Raw genomic sequence first — 25,457 nt, 5'->3', positions numbered from 1 at the left:
TTTAAGTCTATGTGTTTAATTGTTCTTGCAGTAAATATTATTAGTACCAGTACATCTGTTACGAAGCTTTAACTGTTTATAACCTTGGGTAGCAATGATCTTGAAAAAAAAACGTAACTAGTACATCTGAAGAAAAATAAATCATTACAAATGGTGACCCTCCTTCACTGCAACCCGGTATTCAACTTTAATTGTTACTTGCACAAGTACGACTAAAGACGAAAAACATAATTATATGAAGATCGACCCAAAAAATGATTTTGATCAAACCAGACCAATGCAATAATAAAATACGAATTAAAATTTTCAAGGGTGTACCTAGTAACATCTCCTTTAAAATTTATTTGGCTTGTTTAAATTTCTTGATATTTTATTCAGTGTTTCATTTTCATAAAAGAAGCAAAATATATGAATTTCAAGAAATTCTTAACTCATGATTCATGGGAATAATTTCATTGAAATCAACAAAACTTTTGATCAGTAAGATACTTTGAGTTTGATATCAGAATGTAACAATATAAAACGTTTCCATTAGGTATTGTGTACGCCCTTAATACATATATGAATAAAAAACTGCGAAAATCCAATAATTATATTATGGAACATTATACATATATGCCCTGAAATATCGAATTACTGGACAATAATAAATCATACAAAAACCGTTTTGAATGTTCAGGCTTTACGTCTGAAAGCGTGTTCGGAAGTCTGTGTTACGCAATGCATATTTATCTTGTTGTACAATGAACAAAGCAAAAATCATTTTGTTTACCGATATATATAGTTATTAAAATAATTCAATATACAAACGTTAAGATGATGGTATCTATTTTAGTGTATTTTGATTTTAAGCGTTTTTTTATTGAACAGAACTACAGTTAATTGAACTATTCATCACAGCCTATAGTTCTGATACATGTACTTAATTACCAGTACATAAGACGGCTGCTTATAAAAAATCTACTTCATTGAGTAAAATCTCTACTACTGACGAGGAGTATTTGCCATTATCGGTACACGTGATATAGCCGGTGTCCAGTTACTATACAAATCAACAACGGTGATGCCCTGCTTCTGGAGAACCCATAATTTGCCATCGCTATCAAGTCCCAGATTAGATGGTCGGTAAAAATGAGGCATGATATTTAGTCCACCAGTTCGCTGGAGTCGGTGGGTCAACAAACATTTTTTCCCGCCATGTTTGGTTAAAACTACGATTTCGTTGTACTTTTCGTCTGAGATGATAATGTTCCCAAGAGAATCACAACACACATCACGAAAAGAATGCTTCTTTAAAATGTTATTTGGTATTATTTGCTCTTGTTGTTCCAACTGGTCATCTGGGTACGAAAACAAAAATTTTCCTCTTCCGGTAAAGACACTAAGATGGCTGTTCCCGCCACCAGTGCGGTCAATGATGCATATGTCACCGTTCACATTTTCACAGACTCTGTCAGGTAGGGTAAAAGACCTATGCCCGTCATATGATTCGATGGTGAGTTTTGTGAAATATTTCTTATCCAAACGCACGACCTGACGCTTTCCCTCTTTATGAATAGGGAAATCTACGGCATCACAGAGACAGAGAAGGAGATCTCCATTTTTGCACGAACTCAACCCACGTGGTCGCAGAGGTAAATCAGTGACCTCTTTATACGAACCGTCTTCGTTAATTTGAATGAGCGACTTCCTTTCGGCATTAGTCGCGAGAAGTAGTTGGTTGGTTGTCAAGGTTAAATCGTAGATTTGGAATCCAGTGGTTCGTCTTTCAAATTCCCTGCCTGTACGATCTACTTTGACTAGTTCATTGTACTGGCTTATTGGGACCAGCCACGCTGTAGTTGGATCTACAACGCACATTGTTCTTATATCTGTTCTGTAACGGAAGGACGAAACAATATTTGGCTTCAGTTTTCTCGTCATCCCAGACATCTTTCGAAAGGGTATTACGGCATCAAGGTCGCGCTTGAACTGTCCTTTTAATCCCCCGAAAATGTGCTTAATCATATTCTCATCATGAATCCCAGGGTGAAATATTGGGAAGGCCATTTTAGGACTTTTATTGTGAAATTCATCTAAATTATGGTCCAGTTCGATTCTTTCTAGAACTAATTCAGCATTTCTGTCAGGACGATCCTGTTTAAGGACCTCTTCACACGACTTTGTTGCTTTTTCCAGGGCAATGATTCCATTTGTTATCTTTGTTTCTGTGTCATTCAAGAAAGTTGTTGTCTTCTCTTGGTTCGATTTGCATTCTTGAATAATACGATCGCGGACATTGTGAATTTCTTTTATTAACTCCAAGCTTCTTGCGTTTATATGTTCAATGAGCTTAGAAAATTCTGTTTTACTCGTATCTCGAGTTTCTTTTATCGATTTTAGGTTATCACGAAGACTAGGTACGAATGTTTGTTTAATTCCTGGTAATGTTCTCATCAAAGTCTTCCTGTCCTCAATAGCTTGGTTTTTGACACTAACAATGTCATGCGATCTATGTCGAATTTCTACACAGGAAGCGCAGGCAAGTACACCGCACTTTTTGCAGTACATTCCGACTTCCTCGGCGCCATGTTCTGTGCATACGACTTTTCCGTCTTTCCTTTTAATTGTGCTTGGAATATCCTTTGTTGGCATTGTCCGGACCTGGTATTATAAAACATGTTTGCCTTGAAGTTACAAATAAGTATCCATTTTCAGACTTAAATATTGGGGGTATACATTTACTGTCTATATTTCTATAGTGAAACGTTAAGAAGCAAGCATGGATATACACAGTGTACCCCCCTAAAATATTTTGCCTCGCCTCCTTCGGCCTTTAATTTTATAAATGCCACCACACCTTCAATATATACACGACTGAAGCCAAACACACTAAAGTCTAAAGAGAATTCAGGTTATTCCAAAAACATATAATCAACCACAGAGTGAATTATATCATGCTGTATTCAATGTAAATTCAATAAAGTATGACAACTATTTGCTTCCGTGTAGAAGATGGACAATTAATATTTTAGCAACATCCTTAAAGAGACCAAATTAGTTCTGCACTAATCATAAAGCGGATAAGAATTAAGCAATCTCCGAATGATCAGGTATGTTATCCTAAAAGATTTTCAGAATTGGCCTTTTCGTGTTAACTGCGGGATAATCGATGGACATGCCCAATATACACTTCCGCGAGTAAAATTATGTTGTTCTACCCCACGCCCTACCTCGCAGAAGTATATTTCACGCATGCTTATCGACTATCCCGCAGTTAAAACGAAAGGAACTGTTTTCATGCTCAAGTGGGTAGCTGATACTTAGATAACATTAATACAATGCGAGCCCCGAACCATATGATTACTGGTTATGGAAACTATACATTATATTAAAGGATACAATGAAATCATTAATGCACTTTCATTTCATGCTTAAATGGTCACATGACAGGACAACTAAAAATGCAGTGGTTTCGTTGATATCTGTCTTATTTCGATATTTTTGGTATGAATACTTCTTGTATAAAATTTACTTTTGAATATTCAATTTCCTACGACTTCGATCCTAATGCTGCTGATAAGAGATTACTCCTTGAAACACATGTACAACACTCCGATATTTACAATATTTATATGATTGGTATCCGATACTAAAGTATGCCACTATCCTGAACATGAAACCACCCGGTTGACCCGAAAATTTTTCTTCTTATCTTTTCCGTTCTGTTGTCCATTTTCCATACTCCCGCTCAAAGAAAATTAGTTAAAAATTAGGAAAATTAAATGTAAATGAAAAAAAAATGAATTTTATAGTTTACTACTTTATTTAGTGAATTCGTCGGTGTATCACCGATCTTTTTGTGTGAATATACTATAATTGTATTGTTAACGTTTTTTAAGGAGAATGCTACTTTTCTGATAGATAATTTCCTTCACACTCGACTTTGGTCAGTGTTTTACCATTTACCATACTTCTAACATCACTGTCTCTCTAGAATGTCGGAATTTGATTTTCATCTAACAGAATCATCAGAGTTCGTATTCAAATTGTTTGTCTTCTGTGTATATTTTTTAAAATATTTTAAATATCGATTAATGTTTATTTGATGCATGATTTGTGGTCCGTGTGATATTATACCGTTTCTAAATTATTCACAGAGCTTTCATCAATTGATATAAAAACTTAAAACCGCCCGACCTCTTGTATTCATTCAGCATTAAGAAGGCCTTTTCTTGTTCTTGACATTCTATGGAAGATATTTGGAATTCATGCATTTCAGGACGAAACGTTTGATCAATCGAATAGACCATGATTATCACCAGTCATGTACTCTTTCGTTGTGTTAACTCTCAGAAGCAACAGCCTGCAGGGAAGCATTTCAACCCAGTTGGTCACATCAAATGACTGCGATCCAACCAGTCCTATTTACCATGTGCTTGGAACAGAAACAACAGCGATCCTTTGTATTATTTGGTACGATTCAGCTTCAAAATATTTACCCAAATTTTGCCTCTTACTTCTTTTAATATGCGCTTGCTTTTCCTCAATTTTGAATATAAAAAAAACATATACCTGACTTCTCTTAGCAGTTTTTTTAATTCATATCAATATCATTAAAAATGAAGAAATTATTTAGTTTAAAAAACTGCTGTTTTTGAATTTTAAATTAATTCTTTTTAATTTGACAGAAGAACAATATTTTAATTTTGATTATTTTTCTAACCATGAGAAATAACGAAGGTAAAAACCTTACGTTTTCAGAGGTCTTCTCCAATCCTTCTGTGTAAAAATTCCTGTTTTTCAAGTCAGTTTGCTATACCATCTATTGCCGGCATAATTTAGTCTATTTTGAGAGGATGACTTCTGTTTAGTTATCCACCAGAAGAGACTACGGACTTCCTCCGCGATATTTTCAGACCTTTACCTCGAATTTGACGACGATAGTCTTCTTAGTACAAAAATATATGACAAACGGGACAATTTTTATTTTAAAATAATACATTTCCCTTTTTGTTCAGTAACATACCAGCTTCCCCTGCATATGGTGTTTTATTTAAATTGTATGTCAGAGCTAGTAACGAATATTCTGACTTCTTAATACGCCACCGTTGCCTCAGGAGCCGGCTTTTGGGTCAAGGTTATAAGAAAATACGTCTCATTGCTACCTAAAAATGTTTCATTTCCTACATCAATATCTTAACAAACTATTAAAACATTATAGATGATGAATTTTCATAATTACAACAAAAAAAAAAAACATCGGTAGTTTTTACTGTACAGTATTACGGCGCACTTCCTTCACAAAGTTCAAGATTTATTTTGATACTCGTGACTTCGGTTTGCATTTTTTTTCATTGTATTAAGTTCTTTTTTATTTTCACTTATTTAATGTTCGTATCTTCTATACTGTTTTGAGAACTGCTTTTACCGCTTTGACTGGTAGCAATTTTCTGCTGCCCATTTGTGTTGAAATCTACCAGAAATAATGAGCCGTATTGGGAGCGGAAGCTTTAGTGCTATAAAACCTGGTTTTATCAACCTTTCATTTTGAAATACCTATACTAAATCAGGACCATTGGGGTGATTTCCAAATTTCCGGTTTTTACCTTGATATTGCCATTTTGATGAACGGACTTTCCGTTTGACTGCTGTATAGATTTTATCAGTTCGATAATTTTGTTATAATTATCCTTTTATTTGAGTGTTAGATATCGGAAAGTGCATTAAGTGGGACATTTAAGCGCAAAGCAAATTGGAGTGTATTTTGAAATCCAAAATGGACGTTTGAGTGCCGTGATATTTCGTTTTAGTGCGTCTTCAAACACAAAAAATCCCCCTTCTTCAACACACGGAGGTGGAAGTAGGATTATTTATTTATTGGTTGTTTCATATTCTTAAAAAATTATACATATTTATACCTTGTTTGTATTCATTTACAAGTTTTTTTTATTTACACTAGCGAATGTACAAATTTTTTTTTCATTTCATTCGAATATTAAGTCTATCGCTATACTAACTTTATAACAAATATAATTTTCTTTTTACGTACAATAATACTACTTAATTGATTTTTGTTTTTATTCAAATTAATAAATAAAAAGTTTTTATGTCTGCTAAAATCTTCTTTCACATATTTTCGTGATTTTGAAAAATTAATGTCTCTGACAGTGATCAGAAGAAAAAAACATGAAAGAAGAAGTATATCTAAAAAAATGTTCTATAGGAAAAAGTGAATAATATATCTCCGATCAAAACCACAGGTCTAAACATCTTACCAAAATTTTTTTGTCTGTTTAAAGCATTACAAAGTATCAGATCGGGTCATGGCGGATGTGTGCCCTCGATTTTTTTTTTAAATGGGAACTCTTGTGTAAATACGAAAATTCCCTTTTATTTTCAAATATTGTATATTTCGTTTTGCTGTACACGTGTTTCCTCTCATAGGAAAAAATCTGTTCAATTTTTCATATGCCCCCCACCCACCTGAAAATCTGGATTCACACGAATTCGTACACATATGAATTAGTAGTATTGAGGCAGGTGGAGAAAAAAAGTTGATATCTATTTGAATATGGTCAATAAAATTTACACTCACGCTCATTCTGTCTGTCATGATGATGCCCGAACCAAAGCATGAACAGCGGGAATATATTGTTCATCCGAAGTGCAATTAATCCTGCGACGTCACAGTCTGTACTATTAAACAACCCTTGTCCTAATTTGAAAGGTGAACCAGGAGCAAAAGTTAAAAATATCCTGTTTGGTATTGTTAAAAACAAAAGCAGAACTGAAGCGACAATTGGAATCGAGTTTCGGGAGACCTCGTCCTATGGTTTTTTTTTCCAAAATTAGATAATTGATATAGAAACCATTAGGTAACAGTTTACGAGCGAATAAGTAACTTTTATTATGAAATAGAATATTGAAATACAAAACTTTTACGCGCGTTATCATGTAATACGAGTATATTTCCGAATAAAGTATACACTTGATTTACACGAATGGAACAAGCATGTCTTTTTTTAAGCATGTCTTTTTCCAAAATCAAGGGAAACCAAACGACGAAATTGGAGACACCACCTGATTTCACTAAATAGCTGTACGAAAAAATTTAATTCTACTGTCTACCATTTGTTTTTTTTTTGTTTGTTTGTTTTTTTGTTTGTTTTTTGTTTGTTTTTACTTTTCGCAACTTTTGTACTTATTTAAAGCCAATTTGTTCAGTTTTAATTCTACTGAATTTTGCTGATTTAATGAAATAAGTTAGTAGTAATGTAATTGAAGCAATAAGCAATAAATGTCGATAATACCTACAGAATATTGTGAGAATAACATTTTTTAATCGGAGAAGATAGATAGATAGATATGATCTAATTATTTTTCGCCATTACTTCCGAAGGTTGCCGACAGGACATTCACCAGGGTTAAAAATACTTTAACCTTGGAAAAAAATATCAATAACTGATACATAGGTAAGTATGTGTCTTGTTTTCATTTCATCTATTTTATTATTGGTTTTCAAATAAATAATGGCCATATTTGAGCCGCATTATATCACAATATGTAAATTTCAAAAGGATCCATGCGTTATATTCGAACTTTTTCTTTTATGGCTTGAGTCCGTCGGTCTTCCTTGCCGTTGAATACACTTTCGCTTTGCAATCAGATTTGTTATTAAAGAAGCGACCCTCAGAGCACATGCGCGGATAAAGGTCAGTAGAAGTCACATGCATACGAACTTATTTCTAGGTCGATTTTTTGTCTTGCAAGATAATAAATATATAGACACCTATTTCATGTCTTTATTGCATTTTATTTGTGCACATCGAATGAAATTGTACGAGAAAAGTACAATTTCGTAGAAATAATTCAAAATTAAGGTATATTTCAAAAGAAACAAAAATTTGCGAAAATGACAGCTAATGCAGCTTAAGTTAAGGATTTCAACGATGATGATAAAATAAAATAAGATAAAAATTTTTAGAAAATGTTTTGTCATTACATTTTAGGTCGATGCACGGATAGAGTACATGTATACCAGGTTCCAACGACATAGTGGTTGAGTTTAGGACTCACGCTTTTGCGAACTTTTTCCGACGCAGTCGGTATAGTTTCGCTTTTTACCCTTTGACCTTAAAGACCTTCCATGGAAACGCAAATCACCTGGTCGCAATTCTGTTTCCCGATTGGCCAAATACTGATAACTTAGTGGCACTCGAAAAAAACTGCATCGAAAATTAAAATTGCTTGTCATGTGTTATTTCCCGAATGAATGTAGAAAATTATAAGTAAAAGGAACAAATTTTACTGCGTCGGCTATCTTTATTTTTAAAGATAGTACTTGTTTACATTAAGTCCGAGATTGCTGTAGGTCGTCATACAGCTCAAACTGCCATAATCGAACACTCAATATAATAGCTCTTTGTACAAATAATTTTCAAAATAAAATTTGAGGCGAACCTGAGTCAAGTAAACAATTTAAGTGCACGATGCCAGTTTATCTTTAAGTGAGATTCGTAGACTTGAAAGTTTCGTATTTAAAACCCCGCCCCTTCCCCGCTTTTCCCCAATTTGAAAGCAAAAGGTATTATTTTCAACTCGACACACTTTAACTTCCTGTTTGACAGATTTGTTCATGTTTGGACCACATTGTTTCTTGGATGGGGAGTGAAGGTATTCTTTAATGAGTTGAACTCAATTTTTCTAGCTTTTTTTTTATTTGTATACAACTAAGATAGTGGTTATCTCATTGATACGTTTTCCATTGTTTTGGCTTCATTATTTTCTTCCCGTGCATATGCTCCTACAAAAGCTATGAAAGCGATCTAAATTTTATACGACTTTCAAAATTACAATTTAGTATCGAACGCCAGAAAACAAAAACAAAACAAAAAATAACATCATGTAATGTCTGTATATGCAGGACTCTAAGAAAATCGACTTATGTAATTCGAAAGTGATTGATTGAACTTATGACGCAAAGCGTAATTCAACGCAAGCGCACAGCGGATGTAATAGAAAGTACTGCATATCCCCGTTAGTCGAGACATATGGCGGTGAAACATATATAAAGTGGTAATCTGAATACAATTAAGTTCTGCATATGTATTGCCTATAAAATCGTATCATATCAATTGTATAAATTGAACAGACTAATTTTTCGTCGCTGAATGACCCAGACTCGTCCATTCTGGTCAATGACAATACGATGGGGCGCAGCAATATTAGTCTCTATTCTATCGCGCTTCTTAGAGAATATTTCAGCGACCTCCTTTTGCTCCACTCCGTCTTGGTCAAGAACAATGATCTCGCTATTCCGTTCATCTGTGATGTAAATATTTGCATACCCGTCACAACATACGTCACTATAAGCTTGTCTCTTGACAGGAATGTACCCGTCCCCGTAAATACCCGCTCCGTCAAAACCACCTTCTCCGGGGTACTCAAATCGAACCTCACCCTGATTATCAAGAACGACAAGACGACTATCGAGACCGCCTATTCTATCTATAACACAAATGTCTCCGTTAACATTTTCATAGACACGATCAGGAATGTTGAAAATCTCTTCTTTCTGTCCGTAAGATTCAATGATCTTAAAGTTTTCATTCATTCTGACAATATAGCGCAGTTTTCGAGGCAGGTATCTAGAGGAAGCGAAAGCAACACTGTCTACAAGACATACCAATATATCACCATTTTTACAACTGTGGATACCTCTTGGTATCCCATTAACATTCGTCTGTTTAACAACAACGCCATTTTGTGTAACGCGCATGATTTGTTTACTTTTCGGGTCTGAAACTAAGAAATGGTTGTCCATTGTTCTTGTGATATCATATATTCGGATGTGCGGAACTTGAGTTACCAGCGAAACGCCATCTGAAGTGATGAAATCGAATGATGTCATTGGTATGACTGGTATTATGCATATTTTGTCCTCACCAGCTTGGCAAACAGCTCTTACCTTATGGGGGTAAGGAATCGTTTTTAAGTATGATGGTTTAAGAGGACCTAGCGGCATTACGTTAAGCATTATTTTGTGAACCTGGTCTTTGGCTTCACATTTCAGCATCCCTTCAAAATATCCTATCATTTTCTCCAATGTAGCTTCGTCTTTGGTATCAGTTCCAGCATGGAACCTAGGATAGGTGATGTGAGGATTGCTTTTACGATACTTGTCAAGAAGCCATTGTAGCTTGATTCGTTCATGGACTATTGCATGATCATTGTCCAGACTCAAGGCATCCTCGGATGAAGCAGCCGCTGCTTCTACGGCAACCAGTCCATTTGACATTTTGTCTTCTAATTTGTCCAAGAAAGCATGACTGGCATCTCTGTCTGCAATAGATTTATTTATCAGACGATCTCTAGCTTTTTCAATAGCCGTTATTAAGGCAAACGACCTCTGCTTGATCTGGTCAACCATATAGTCAAATTCTTCAGAGCTTTGTGCTTTAGTATGACTTAAATTGTCTAAGTTCGTTTTGATACCTGGGATTGCACGTGTTCGCACATCTGGTAGTTTCTCATTCAGAATCACTTTGTCCTGCAAACTTTGTTTCCTTATCTCCACGAGGTCATGAGGTTTATGAGTAGTGGTAATGCATTCATCACACACCAATCTGTCACATGTTTTGCAATGCATTATGACACTGGCGTCTGCATGTGCGGAGCAAGATACTTCTGTTGCCTTATTTACGCGTGCACTGTTTACCACTGGTCCTCCAACCTTTTCAGGATCTAAGATATCTTCTGTTAGTTTGTAACTTGTTTTCACCATATCTTCAACAGTTGACTGTTTGTTGTTTGGGTAATTTCCAATTACGGAAGTTCTCGTCTGTCGCGAATTGGTCGTCCTTTTAGGTTTAAACTTACCAGTGCCAAATTCTCCAGACATACGCGTTGTTTGTTTTGTATTAAACTTCTTACTTGATTGGGCTGATTTTTGTTGCATTTCACTTTTAAAAGAACCCCTGGGACTACTGACACTTGACCTTAATTTATTAGGCTCAGTGTTAAAATCATTTTCAGTTGGCTTTCTTGAGAACGGTGCACCATCTTCCAACCCACTCTCCCTGCCTTGTTTTTCGCTACTTGATTTGGCGGATCCTCCACGAGAACGTGATTCTTGGTCGCTCATTTTCGGCATTTATCACTGTTGGAAAACAAACAGATAGTGGCTAGATATGTTAGAGTGTATGTCTTAACAATTTGCAAAATTTGTTTAAAATGTTGAACAATAAGGAAAGGAGAAAAAAAGAAAGGATTATGTGTACTATTCAATTATATAAAAATTTCTCTAGATTTTTAATATCAAAATATCTACCTCGATCACAAATATGCTTGTATAGTTTGGAAAACGCAACAAGCGAATTGCGTGAAATTGTTTCCATATTAAAAAGATGCATGTTGACTATTGCGACTGCACACAGGTAGTAGCACCATGGTTTCTCATTGTATCACATTTGTTTAACTATTTATTTTAATCAGATTACAATATAACTGACCATAGTCATTTGATTTCAACATGTAAAGCAACAGTTGAATATTGTATTTTCAAATTATATCTTTAGTACTTACCATAAATGCGCTGTGTGCATGTGTAAGTTCTTGCAGTTAAAATAATTAGAAAACGGCCATTTTGGTAATTTGAGGTTCCAAAAGGGACACGACATATGAAATGAATAATTAAGGAACTAGGTGTCAAACAAGTTCACTACTTCAAGCGGCTTAGCAATAGCACAATTTTCTTCAGCACGTAAATGCACATTTTTTTTTTTAATTTTCGATTATTTTCAAAAACTGTCGATGGCAACCTTTTGCAAATCTGAAATGGTAGAGGAAAATTAAAATGTCAGCATTGAAAATTAATAAAAACAAAAGATCTACATTACGATTTACAACTATAAAAATGATATCATATTTCAAGCGTAAAAAAGAAGTTAAAGAAAGTGTTCACCCTAAGTCATTAGATATTATAAACCAGCTATCACTTTACTTATAGACTCTACTGTAAGATCAGCAGAAACCCGTCCGAAGAAATTGTTGTTAAGTGTCAGTGGGTGAAACATGATATGGAAAACCCCACCTTATCGAAAGTTTTTAATTTGACTATTTGCACCATCAGAATAAAGGGGGAAAGAACTAGATTTCCCATATCATTTTGGTAGATTGAGTTATAATTTCATTGAATTGAAAATGAACATTTCAAGGGCAGATAACTTTGTCAAAAACTTTTTTTTTAACATTCTAATGAAAAATTTCTGAACAAATCCAGTGATACAAAGATTAAATAGTGGTCTTTTCAAATAGAAAAATCATCCTTCAGTGAAATCATATGGTTTCTGATTTTTCACAATTTGCCTGATTCTTACAAAAAACTTACACTTTAGATATTCCTGTGGAATACAATTACAGTAAAACCTGTCTTAAGTGACCTTCAAAGATTGGGCAAATTTATATGACAAATGGTTTTTATATACAGGTAATTTAACATAGAATAGATTAAATAGGAATACTTAGTTTTGAGACAGGCTATTGCTGAATACAGGTGATAGCTAAAAGATTTTTTACTGTATATAAAATTAAAAGCACAAAAAGAAATCCTGTCTTATATAACCACACATTTTTCTGCTTTTAATTTGTAAACGGCACATAACTCCTAGACGCGTTCACTTGTCACCGAAATTCATAAATACTAAGATCTCGTAAACTTTTTATATAGTTATTTAAAATTACAAAATTGAACAGATGGACGTCCGACGGAAAACTGGTATCCCGTCTAGCTGTCAATCAGTGCTTGTTTTAATAGGTTTATATTTTTAACATGAAGCAGCCTTACATCCTTTTAATGCATTCTAAACTTGCAACAAGTCTCTCTGTATTCATACTTAATAAGCATAATGTTTAAATTTTCACAGGTAACTATTTATCCATCCAAATCATTTGCTGCATGGCATTTTGTGAAGCTAGGCAATACGGTTGAAAAAGAATTGAAATTAGATAAGTTGACCACTGTAATAGATTTGTTTTCGTTACTACGGCAGTATAGCTCTAACAATAGTACTTTTAAAAGTTGTTCACTTCAAAGTAGGTTCCGCTACTGAATTTTATTTTAATCTTAACATGCAAGGTTTCTCCTTGCAGACGTCATACTTATTATCATGTCACATTTAGAATTTTTTACCTACAGGCTTTCCATTCCGTCAGCACTTGTCAAAAACATGTGTCAAATATTCTGTAATACATCACACATGGTGTAAAGATTACAGCCAATAAATATTCAAACAAGGGCAAAACATCTGGAACACGTGACTGGAAGCGCTAAGTTAGTATGTCACTGTATTCAACTAGTTAATTTCTATCAGATATTTTGGCCACTACATTCAGACCTTTTTATGAAGAGCTGGTTAATTGTATGTCACGTTGAAAAATAAAATGCAATGATGAAAATCTGAAGAACCAGGCTCAACGCAGTGACAGACGTGGGTTTATCTTAGTGGGTTTCCAACGTCATACGCTGTTACAGAGCTGGCCAAAACAAGATCGTGTGGGGAAAAAGGGGGGTTACTGAAGTGGTGTGTGGTAAAGATGTTTTTTTTATATATAGCGCTTATGATATTTTCTCAAGTATAAAACCTTACATAGAGATAGTGGCTATTTGAGTTGAGATGAAGAAAGAAATAATTGGGCTCAGAAGAGCTGCATAATTGGTTAGTGTGAACAAGTTGTTTTGTATAAACAAACTTTTTTCAAGCTTACCAAAAAAATACATACTACTACAAGAAAGGAAACAGCTTTAGAAACTCGATACTACATTATACAAAAATGTACACAGTTATAATTAAGTCATGTACAATGCAATAGTACTTGTTGAAAAGATCGACATATCAAAAATCTAAATCCTCATCGCATATGCACGTCAATTTATAGACTAAAGTGCGATGAAGACATGTTAACAAGACTAGCTCATTCTATTTGTTTGAGAAAATGACAAAAGCATGTCGCTTGTATATGTATTTTGCGACTATTAACATCAACACATTCTATAATGTATTAGGGGATTGTCGGAAACATAGTTTTCCACTAGGTTGATTTGCATTGAGCACGTATAGGAAATCAAGGTAAGTAACGATAATATTGACATGAATTTTATTAATATTTTGTTTGAAGAGCATTTTGATAATGAAGCAGAAGCGGATACAGGATTTCAGGTTACGGGGCCTAAATTGAATAAAAGGCCGAGCGAAGCAAGTAAGAACATTTTTGAGGTAGACAAATCAAGATGTCATGCAAAAATCTTTTTTTTTTTTCAATATAAGGAGTGCGTGTACGCCGGTCCACCCCTATGAATTCGCACCTGTTTAGGGGGTATTGTTTTTTTTATTTATTGACAACTGATTTTTAGCTCCGATTTGATAATATGAATAATCATATAAAGTACTATTTTATGATCTTTTAGAACTTTTGAAATTTTGACATATTATGGCTGATTGGCGTATTTGTTGAGAGTTTGCCCCGCTGCAAATAAACTGTGCTATTCAACGGCGACCAACATTTTTGTGTTTATGCAGAAGACCTTAATTAGCCATTTGGAAATGTATCATTATTTCCCATAATTAGAATAAAACTACACATCACTGGCCTCAACGTGATTGTCATAACTGTAGTTACCATCATCCCAACATGGCGGAAGAAAAAGAAGTTTAATTTAATGAGGCTAATTTCTCTACGATAACGGTTCATTTTCATATTCATATGATGTCAATAAATATGACATTAAGCTAGTTTAATGGATGGTCTTTTTCACTAAGATTGTTAGTTGACGAAAAGAAAGGAAATCGAGATGCAAAAGAAAAATCGATGATGATCGTAACTTTTGTATTTTATCTGCTGTGATGATCGTAACTTCCTTTCTCAACGAAGCTGGGACTGATAAATATGATTGTGAGACAATTCAAACAATTGAAATATGTTAAAAATGATAATAATACATGCCACGTAACCGTTGATCATTTAGATGGATTTTTGACTGAAAATCGAACTGCTACAGTGTGCAATAAAATGTGCAAAAAATCCGGTATCCGCCCCTATATGGGAAATCTTTAGTATTCGTACTGATCCTAGAAAATTCATATTATTTAATTTTCTACATGTCCTTTGTCTAACCATTTACCCTTTTTTACATTTAGTATTCCTTCGTTTCATAGGTTAATGAGAAATAAGGATAATTACCGGGTAAAAAATATACAAAATTTAAGCAACGTGCTTGATGAAAGGCGAAAGCGGAAGGAGAAAATTAAAATCAAGAGTTGTCTGCCTCTAAAATCACTAAATTACTTGATAGGTTTTTGCGCAAAAGTCGACGGATTTTCGGATGGCCTTCCCTTCTAAATTTTCAAATCTAAAGAAATACACGCAAACGTCTTTAGCATCTGAAATACTTCACTGAAGTTATGATGCATATAATGCTATAGAAGCTGTTCCTCTGATTTACAAACTGGTTACTGTTGCTTCCACAATTCATACTATTGACGATACGATGCAGTACAGTTTTCCATTCCTGATGTACAGGAATAGATATAACGATCAGAAAGGAAAAAAATGAAGATTAATTTGAAACACCTTCAATGGTTACAGAAGAGACAAAATTATGACGAAGAACATCTGCAAGGGATCTGTGACATATACTAGTATCCGGGCGATGAACATAAAACGGATGATCAAATATGAGCATAAAATGATGATAGAATGAAAAATGGGGATGGCACACAAGAAAAAAAGGGCGACGAATTTTGATTGCCACTGGAAAAAGGGAGAGGTGGGTAGGGCTGGCAATTAAGCCTCCTATGGTGGAACAACAAGGTAGCTGTTTCTATTGAATACCTTAGCAGGGTTCTTTTACGTGCGAGGAACGTGTCATCATTCCCTATATGTTGCACCACTATGGTTTTATGCCTGACGACCTCATCATGTAGCATAACAGGGTCAACCCATTCAACCACCTGAGGCACACAACCCAATTACCAGGGTTCTAAGCACTATTCAGTCGCCTTCTACGACAAGCTTAGCGCTGCTGTGGGCCTATTTTGTTTTACATCCTGGTCACGCGGAGCCAATCAGATAAGGAAAACGCAGTTAGTTTTTGGTACTGATCTGTATATCATGTATATTAAAATAGAGGTAAATCGGGAAAAAAACGTTAAAACTCGGCGTGTTCCCTAAGTGTCTTTATAAATTTCCTGCCATTTTACCTTTTTCGAAACTCGTTTGGCATGGAAATCGAATCCGTGACCCAATTTTTAAACGGATTTTCAGTATATAACTGTATAAAAATCGAAAAAATCTGGGTGTATGCCATTTTGTGTCATCCAACCTTAACCTTTTTAGTGAAAGCAGTATATATTGGCTATTTAAAAAGAAATACATGAAAAACGTGAGTAACGATCATCCAAAATTTGTTTAATTTACGGTCGATTAAGTTACGATCATCATCATTTTTTTGCATCTCGATTTTCTTTCTTCTCGTCAACATTGAGTCTTATGGAAAACGACCATTCAATGAACTAGCTCATATGATACGCTATAAACATGAAAATGAACCGTTATCAAAGAAAAATAACATCATAAAATTAACCTGCATATTCTTCCGTTATATTAGGATGATGGATACTGCAGTTATGATTATCACGTTGACGCCAGTGACTTATCGAATAACTCTATAACATGAATAAACTTTATGTACTTCCTACACAATTTAAATATTAAAACACTTTAATGATGATCAAATTCTTCATTTGTAAATGTCAATTAGATTTGTACGGAAATTTGCATAATATTATCAATGGTTGACTTCTTTAAGCCAAATGAAGTAAGTACATCCTAATCCCTTATTATAAAGCGAGCTGTTAACGCTTTGAAATTATTCCGCCCGAACTTGTGTTTATCATTATTTCTTTTAAGTCCCATGCAACATATTACATGTAATTCACTTCCTACCAAAAACCATTGACAGTTTCGAATTAAGTTTGACAGGGAGTTTTTAAGTATGCAAAAAAATCAAAGGTCGAATTTTTAAGCCCCATCAAGGTGATGATTTGTAATAAACGACACGAGTCTGATTTTTTTCTTTAACAAATTAAATGTCTGCGGGAAGTTAGTTACAACAGAACGAGCAAGCAGGGTGTGCGTAAAGGGGGAGTTAATCCTTCAAATCTAAATTCTATGGCTTGTTTACCGATTACTCATACTAGAAAAATAGCTACAGTCTATTTCAGTTGAGTATTTTATGGATCGTGATGAAATAACTGGTCTTAGGAATGCTTTGTTGACATCAATTATTAATCAATTATTATCAATTAATAATGGAAATTGATAAGTGCATTTTTTAGGATAACTTGTATATGTACTTAATTAACAGTTGACATTTTTCTACACAGGAAATTGGAATGGATTTGAAAATACTGACAATTTTGGTACATATGTTGTTTACAGTATCAGGAGTAAAACGTACGTATTATAAATTTAACATTCCATGATTGCAAATTTTGAGCGTTGATTCGCCTCTTTCAAAACTTGACTTTTTTTATGAACAACTCGACGAGTGTTTCTAGAAAAGCAGATGACGCTTACCCTACCTGTGCACATGGTCCATGCTCCCAGTTCTTAGTGGAGTCCGAGTTGCCCATTTACTTTTTTTGCTTTGTATGTATTATTTTGTTATTTCATGTCATTTGTTGTGTGTTTGTCTGTTTTCCCTATCTGGTTTCCATGATTACTCTTTCAAGGATAGTTAGTACTTTTGACAGCTAATATCAAACAGAGTAATTTCATAATCTATGTGGACGAGTTGTATTTATTTTTCTTGTTAGAAAAAAGTAAGTTTTATTCTTTTCTCAACTGTGCTGTGCTGTGATCTCGGATTTGAGCAGGCCATGCCAGGAATAGTCTGTCGGGTAGAACTGTAACAAAACGTTAAGGTATAGAATAGTCAGAAACTGTTAGAGGGAGAAACTACCATAGGAAAGCTTAGCTAACACTTTTTTCTTAATCAATTTCAGCGAAACATGTTCACTTTATTGGATAAACATTGTCTTTAAATCATTTCTTTTCATGATATTACTACGTCGCTAGACATTGAAAACTACATGTTACAGTTATTGAATTTGGCAACTTAGTCATAAGTTTCTTCTTGCTTTATGCATTCCTGCTGAAAGCATTCGGTTCATAATATTCATAATATGCATAAAGCACAATCATTAGAATTGTATAAATGGTATGTAAATCTGAAACAAGTTTTCTAGCCGTATCCAATTGATTTGTTACGTACTTTCAAGATGTCTGTTTGTTTTCGATAAAAAAAAATGTTTAAATAAATTAAAAAGCAATAAGTTTTATCGTTTTCCAGTATAAAATTTCTGACCGACACATTTTGTATTTATTGAAATGTTCATTTCTGATGCCAGGTAAATTGTTATAGAATAACGCTACTCAAAGTTTATGCTATACGAACGTTCGTTCAGGTCAACTCTAACTTTATATGAAACTAAATGCATATAAAAATATTGTAGACAAAAAAAAAAGATTTCATTTCCGATGTACAGACTAGAATTGTTTTTGTTATATCTCTGACCTTTTTTGTCTGGCCTCTATTTCTTAGATAAAGAACAAAAAAAAGATGATGAAACTTATCATTTTTAAAAATCTTCAACCTTTTTACAGTTTTTCTGGATGAACGATGCGGAAAGAAGATTCAAATGGATGATAGTGAACTCAGTTGGGTACGACTGAAGCCTTCCAAACGTCTTTACTACGAACCAAATATGGACTGTATCGTAACCATAGAAACCGAACGACACAAACGATTGTCTGTTGTCTTTATTGCAGTAGATATTGAGTTTGAGCCCCACTGTGGTGATGACTATTTGCTCCTATACGACGGTAATACAACTGACAGCCAGCTTATTCCAGGTAATTAGCGATAACCAAAGTTCGAAACAATGACATCAATATTGTTCTGACTCTACATAATTTCAAAATCGTTTTTTGAAAAGGGCATACTTGTTAACGTGCATTTCAGCAAGGATATTATGCCCTCTGTTACGGCATTTCGTTATATATTTTACATCAATTATTTGATATTTAATCATAATTTCGGCATGTATAACATCCCTTTTGAGCTCAGCATGTGTCTTTTGAAATGTGCGACTTAAACCGCGACGGTCTTTGATTTGTCTGTACTGTCATCAAGCTGTGTATGTACGATTTCGATACTATGAATTCTTTGCTTGATTGTATAATTTTGAATCTCCTTAAATATATATATATTTTTTTCTTCCAATGACATTTATCCACTTAAGTAGAATCAACAGAAGGCATGACTCTATGCATGATTTAAGGGAATATTAATCAAAGCAATTTACGTACCTAAGTATAAATGCTCGTAAAAGATGTGAATATGTGAAAATTTCAAAGTACTTAGATGTCAAAAGTTCTATTATGTCTATGAAATGATAAAAAGCGAAACATAGTGGAATCTCTTCTGTCCAGTAGTTGTTAGGAAACCGTACAAGTTGGAAACAATTTTAAATTGACAGCGAAATAAAGATTGTAGGCGAAGGGGCTTGAGGCGACCAGCGTGCATGCAGCAATCACAAAAGCCCAAAGCGGAAAAGATTGCCACTAAAGGGTGATATGCATTTAATCTATTAAAGATTTGTTTACCTAGAAAATATTTGCATTGAATTTAAAAAACAAAATGTTATTCGTGTCATATTCAGCTGGACGTAGAAAGTGAACTTAAATGCCGAATCAACAAATTTAACTTCCAAAACCACTGTTTATCGCTTGATTTTTTTATTGTATTCGGGCGTACCATATTACAATTTTAATTTTCAAGACTTTTAACTAAGGCTTCATATTCTTCACAGGTTTAACACATAAAATTTGTGGTGAAGTGATTCCAAAAGGCTCCTTCGTAACCACATCTCATGTTCTAACTATGCGGTTTAGGACTGACTCTTGGTCGAATGAAAATGGATTCAATGTTGTTGTAACAAGTTTTCACGAAGGTAATGAAGCAAACATAAAAAAATATAGAAGCAGAAACAAAATAAGCTACAACAAAACTAAGAAACAATTGAGATAAAAAGGGAAAGGAAAACCAACAAAACGGAAGCATTAAAATTCTACAGTTAAAAACAAAACCGACAACCCCAAAGAGACAAAACATGCGTCTTTAAGACGTGTTTTCAATTATGATACTTTGTGTTTTAATTATGAGGTTTGGACGAGGTCAATATTCTTTAAATGGATTTGATAGACATATTTTTTTATAAAATTATATTGTAATTACGAAAAGTAAGGAACTGTTGTCTGTGAAAAAAGCGTACAACATGTCTATTATACCAGCATCAAATAAACTGCAACACAAAAGCTCTGTCATCCCTCGTTCTTGGTGTCAAGTCCCATAACTCTGATAAAAAAGGGGCATCTAATAAAGCATTAAATGGTGCCCCGCCACGTTGTAAGCAAATTTTGGGGGTTAAACAATTTAAATTGTCCATTTCTTATTTAAATAATCCGAAAATGAAATTTGACATTGATCGGTATTTAATGATACTCAATAACTATAAATAATACCAAGTTTGAAAAAGATTCTTCAACACTTCTAAAGTTATAATCTGGAAACCGTCAGGAGACGGACAGTCGGACACGTAACTTTTTGTAGGGTATCACATGATACAACTAGAGGCTACCATAAGCCTAAATCGCTAACTTTGTTAAATGTTTGTCTTTCAAGGGTAATAACTCTAATAAGGAGTTGTCTGACAATTTTTACTAAAAAACCCTTGATAGGACTTATAAGAAGAATCAATTTAGTAATGAAAATTTCTTTCTATCTATTATAGTTTTCAAAATATTGGCTGAAAACTGTAAAAAAAACCCGACATTTTTCACCTTTCAAGGGCAATAATTCTTACAAGGAGTCGTCTGACAACTTTGATCACCTGAAACTTTTGTAGGCCTTATAATAAAAGAACATTTCAGCAAATGAAAGAATTTGGCTAAACCTAACGGTTTTGGAGATATAATATGCGAAAAACTTCTGTCTGACCCCTATATTCTATATTTAGTGACGAAAGTCATGTATTTGACGGATCAAAAATCCACACGTCAGTTCTGTGTAGGGTACTCCAACGAAAATTCATACCAAGTTTGGTTTCAATTGGTCAGGTAGTGTCAGAAAAGAAGATTTTTGAAAGAAATAGCATAAAAAATAGCAAAAAAAGTCAAAAGGGGCAATAACTCCAACACGGCTTAACAGATTAAAATAAACATTTTACCTCAGGTAGATCTCATCATATTGATCAATATTACCCACGTCAGAATTTGGCTAAATCTAACGATTTTGGGGATATATGCAAAAAAACTACTGTCTGACCCCGATGTTTTATTATTTTGTAACGACGGCCATGTTTTTAGACAGATCAGTAACTCCAACATTAGTTCTATGCAAGATACCCAAAGGAGCATTCATACGTAGTTTGGTTCCAATTGGTCAAGTAGTGTAAGAGGAGAAAAGTTTTGAAGAATTGTTAACGGACGACGGACGCCAAATGTTGGCAATAGCTCACATGGCCTGCGGCCAGGTGAGCAAAAAGGGGGAAAAACAAAAACGACATTTTAAACGACCTATTAATATTTCTGTTCTACCAAGTATTATTAAATTTTTAGTTACTTAATGGGAAGTCAAAAGTTGAACTTGTAAATTAAGTGTCAGTGTCTTTAAGAATCAGACACTTGGTAAAACATGGTAAAAAACCAGCATTTTTAAAGTTTATTTTGACTATTTGCCACATCAGAATTAAGAAAAAGATTTCCATATCGTATGGTGAAATAAGCCATAATTTCATTGAAATGCACTGAAAATGAACATTTCAAGGATATACAACTTTGTCATAATCTCATTTTTCTTACATTCTGTGGAAAAAGTTTTGAGCAAATCCAGTGGTACAGAGATTAAATAATGTCTTCTCAAATAAAGAAATTATATTGTCAGATCAATGGGTTGTTGACTTGCATGTTTTTGATGTTTCCCATTTTGCATTATTCTTAACAAAATACACTTAAAGAACAATACGAGGCAGGTCGGGTATATGTTTTAAAAATAAACATATCAGGAATATGCATTAAAGAGATACATATGCTTCATGCTGTACTCTGTGGAATAGAAATGTGGCCAATACGATTTCTGAAAATTCAATAAAGCGTTCCTTTTATTTCAGGCCATTGTAATCCCAGTGAGCATAAGTGCGATAACGGAAGGTGTATTTATAATTCCCTGGTCAATGACGGAATAAACCATTGCGGAGACAACAGTGATGAACTTGAAATAAGCAGAGAAGCCATTTGGGGTGTTGTTGGAGGTGTTATTATTATAAGTATCATTGGAGTTTGCATAGCGATAACTAAACGACGACGGAAACGAATGGCATCAAGGTCTGAGAAAAGCGTAGGTATTCAATTAATAGATAAATCCAGTAAAAAGATGACTATAAATTCGAGGGTCATATATAAACTAAGTGAATATCCTTATTTATCTTTCATTCTACTTCAAAAGTTCATTTAAATCATCTCACTCATTTTTTTTAATGCAAGAAAGCTAACTCTGATTTTCAACTTTTCCTTTTGGTGATAAAATATTTCGATTAATAACTTTTCATTTTTTTTTGGTTATATTCTGATTGGAATAAAAACAAGGCTGTCTACCGAAAATATCATAATACTTTTTTATTTTATTTTTATCATAACAAAACTAGGTGCACATTACAAAAAGCGTAATTTTAATTCTTGATAAACATCCTTTTAGAATCATGCGTACACTGTTGTATATGTTTTATCTATAAGGGTGCATACTTGCATACCAATGATGAAAGTAGTGTGAAATATATCTTTGTTTTAATTACATGTATGTAATAGCTATAAAATGATATATATTAGAATGTTATTCTCGAATTAAGTGAATATCCTTATTTAGTCTCTATTTTTTCAAGTTTGCCTTCAATTATTTTTTTGTTTTGTTTTTTTTTTTGTTGTTGTTTTTTTTTTTGTTGAAGTGATACATTGAGAACTTGAGAACTATTACAATTCACGTAATGAACTTAATTTCTATTTTTTTTTTTTCAAATTTGCTTCAAATTTATCTTATTCAAACAGTCAAACTTCTATTTATTGCATAGAAAGATATCTCTGATTTTCAACATTTCCTCTGGTGATATATTACATAGATTAACAACTTTTCAGAACTTTTAGTTATATTTGGTTTATAACAAAGCATGATCTCGTGTAAAGATAAAATGAATAATTCTAGGCTAGCCTGAAAGTTAGAAAAGACCTCAAATTTATATGTTATAACGGTAATAAATGATAGTTTACCATAAGCCTCTAAAGGCTGGTTGTTAAAAAAACTAAAACATATTTAGTGTCATGACTATGTATGAATGTGATGTTACGTTTATATATGCCAAGCTGCGCTTAAAGATAAAATATATATATCCATCTTTCTTTACAATGGACGATTATATCTGTGCTAAACTAAAAGTATAAAAGTAGTTACACTCTTAATGGCGCTGTTTTTGGGGGTATGACAGAGTTGTAAATGATAAAAACTTAGTGTTTGTTACATCCATATACAAATTGAGAAATTGGTAATACATGTGATAGATATTATAACAACCCGTTCTCAGCGTATTTCGAACTGTGGTGAGTTTTGCGTAGGCCATAGTTTTTTTCATGGAAATGATTGATTGTTACTCGTTTTCATATACAACAATGATTAGTATTTCTTCATCTTCCCTTTTAAGGGCATTAAAGATTCAAAAAAAGTTTGGCAACCAGAGAAAATTTCTCCTCCAGAAGGCCGAAAGCGACCCAACACACTACCGACAGTATCAGAATCAGAACCACCAACACCGTATCCAGGAATTATGGAAAATAGTGAAAATATATCCCTTGAACTTCAAAATTCAGAAAGTTCTGGACAATTATGCTGCACCAGCTCCTGTCATACAAATATGGGTTTTAATGAAACAGAGGATGATCCGAACGAAAACATGAGAACGAAGTATGATCGAAGTTTGTCGTCGATGTGGTAGAGAACTAGGGAGGAGGTGCCTTCATTACGTTGTACATAAGTCATTATTGTGATAGTTGGGTGTTCTTTGTTATTTTATGTTCTAATCCATATTGTTTTGCAATCTAATTAAAATTAGACCTATCAATTGTTCAAAGGAAAAAAACACGAGGATTCTGAAAAGGTCTTTTGACCATTAGTATGGAGTGCGGTTAGATCATACATGCAATGACTGAATGGAACAATTGGAAGGTCTAATTTTAATTAGAGTGATTGCTTTGTATTTAAAAAATAACAAAGAAAAGGGAAGAACAAGGACGGAATACTTCCGGATTATTTCAAGTTATGATAGCAGACGATAGTTGTTCTAAAGTTCATTAGAAGCATGTATTACAACAATATGATTATATTGTATGTTCTGTGTACACTATCTTCTTTGCAGCAACACGAAGTATTTATTTTTTTTTTTTAAATTCATATCGAATACTTTAAAATATTTGTGTTTGAATCTTACCATTATTGTTCAAATGTTAAATGCTACCTATAAACTAGAATTTAAATATCTTTTAGCATATTTCTGATTTTTCCCATTTGCCTGATTCTTATAAAAACTTAACCTTCATTTATATGTGGTCGAACAGGTAAATTTAGACTAGAAATATGTAATTCATGACTGTTTATCTCTTACCTATTTCTTTTAACAAATCATTGTTCTGGTAAAAATATTTATTTCAAATGAGCAACAGAAATAAATTTAGAATTGCTCTCAAACCATTTCCATTATATTGTGTACGGTTACAAGCATTTTCTAAACTCGGGCATCATTAGATTTGTAAAGCCTGTTAGCACCTGCAATTATCTTGCACTACCGCAGGAAAATCATCCCATTGGCATAACTCATTAAGGTTCAAATACAAATAGTTAGGTCTACATTTTAGGTATTTGTAATACATCATATTTAATTCGATGTTATTTACGCCAATAAACAAACCAAACAAACAATTTTACTGAGAAATAAATATGGTGATAAATTTGGTTTGTTTTGACAACAATACAATTAAAAGTAGTTCACATCTAACCTCTTATCAGTACCTCTTTATTTCTATGTGTTTACCCGAATCAACCAATCGTTCACTGTCGATGTATTCAAGTTGCCTACAAATGCATTATTCTTAGTTATAGACGCCATGAACTTAAATATATACTGTATAAATCCCTATAGACGCATAAAAAACCATTTGATGTTTAGCTAGAAATGAAAACTGAAAAAAATTGAAATTATATTCTAGAACTTTAGGGTTTATGTTAATGTACGTGTCTCTGGAACAAGGTGCCCGGA

General features: G+C 33.7%; 2 protein-coding genes across 2 annotated transcripts; one reads left to right on the top strand and one right to left on the bottom strand.

Annotated features, from left to right (window-relative positions):
* Positions 1-11,672, bottom strand: LOC148612789 (uncharacterized). The gene is made up of 3 exons (XM_088595406.1): positions 11,566-11,672; positions 9,116-11,140; positions 1-2,643 (listed from the first exon to the last, which is right to left on the bottom strand). The coding sequence occupies exons 2-3, from the start codon at positions 11,132-11,134 to the stop codon at positions 985-987; spliced, it is 3,678 nt and encodes a 1,225-aa protein (XP_088451532.1). The 5' UTR covers positions 11,135-11,140; positions 11,566-11,672; the 3' UTR covers positions 1-984.
* On the top strand, positions 8,600-24,682 carry LOC148612788 (neuropilin and tolloid-like protein 2). Its single transcript, XM_088594527.1, has 6 exons — positions 8,600-8,655; positions 17,424-17,493; positions 18,706-18,954; positions 19,914-20,054; positions 22,272-22,498; positions 23,850-24,682. Exons 2-6 carry the CDS (start codon positions 17,433-17,435, stop codon positions 24,138-24,140), a joined length of 969 nt encoding a protein of 322 aa, XP_088450653.1. The 5' UTR covers positions 8,600-8,655; positions 17,424-17,432; the 3' UTR covers positions 24,141-24,682.
* The last annotated feature ends 775 nt before the right edge of the window (positions 24,683-25,457 follow it).

Source organism: Perna viridis, chromosome 7 (assembly GCF_037379345.1).
Source record: "Perna viridis isolate PV_CMFRI_1.1 ecotype Kerala chromosome 7, ASM3737934v1, whole genome shotgun sequence".
NCBI classification, from domain to species: Eukaryota; Metazoa; Mollusca; class Bivalvia; order Mytilida; family Mytilidae; genus Perna; species Perna viridis.
This window is presented reverse-complemented; position numbering and strand designations above follow the sequence as displayed.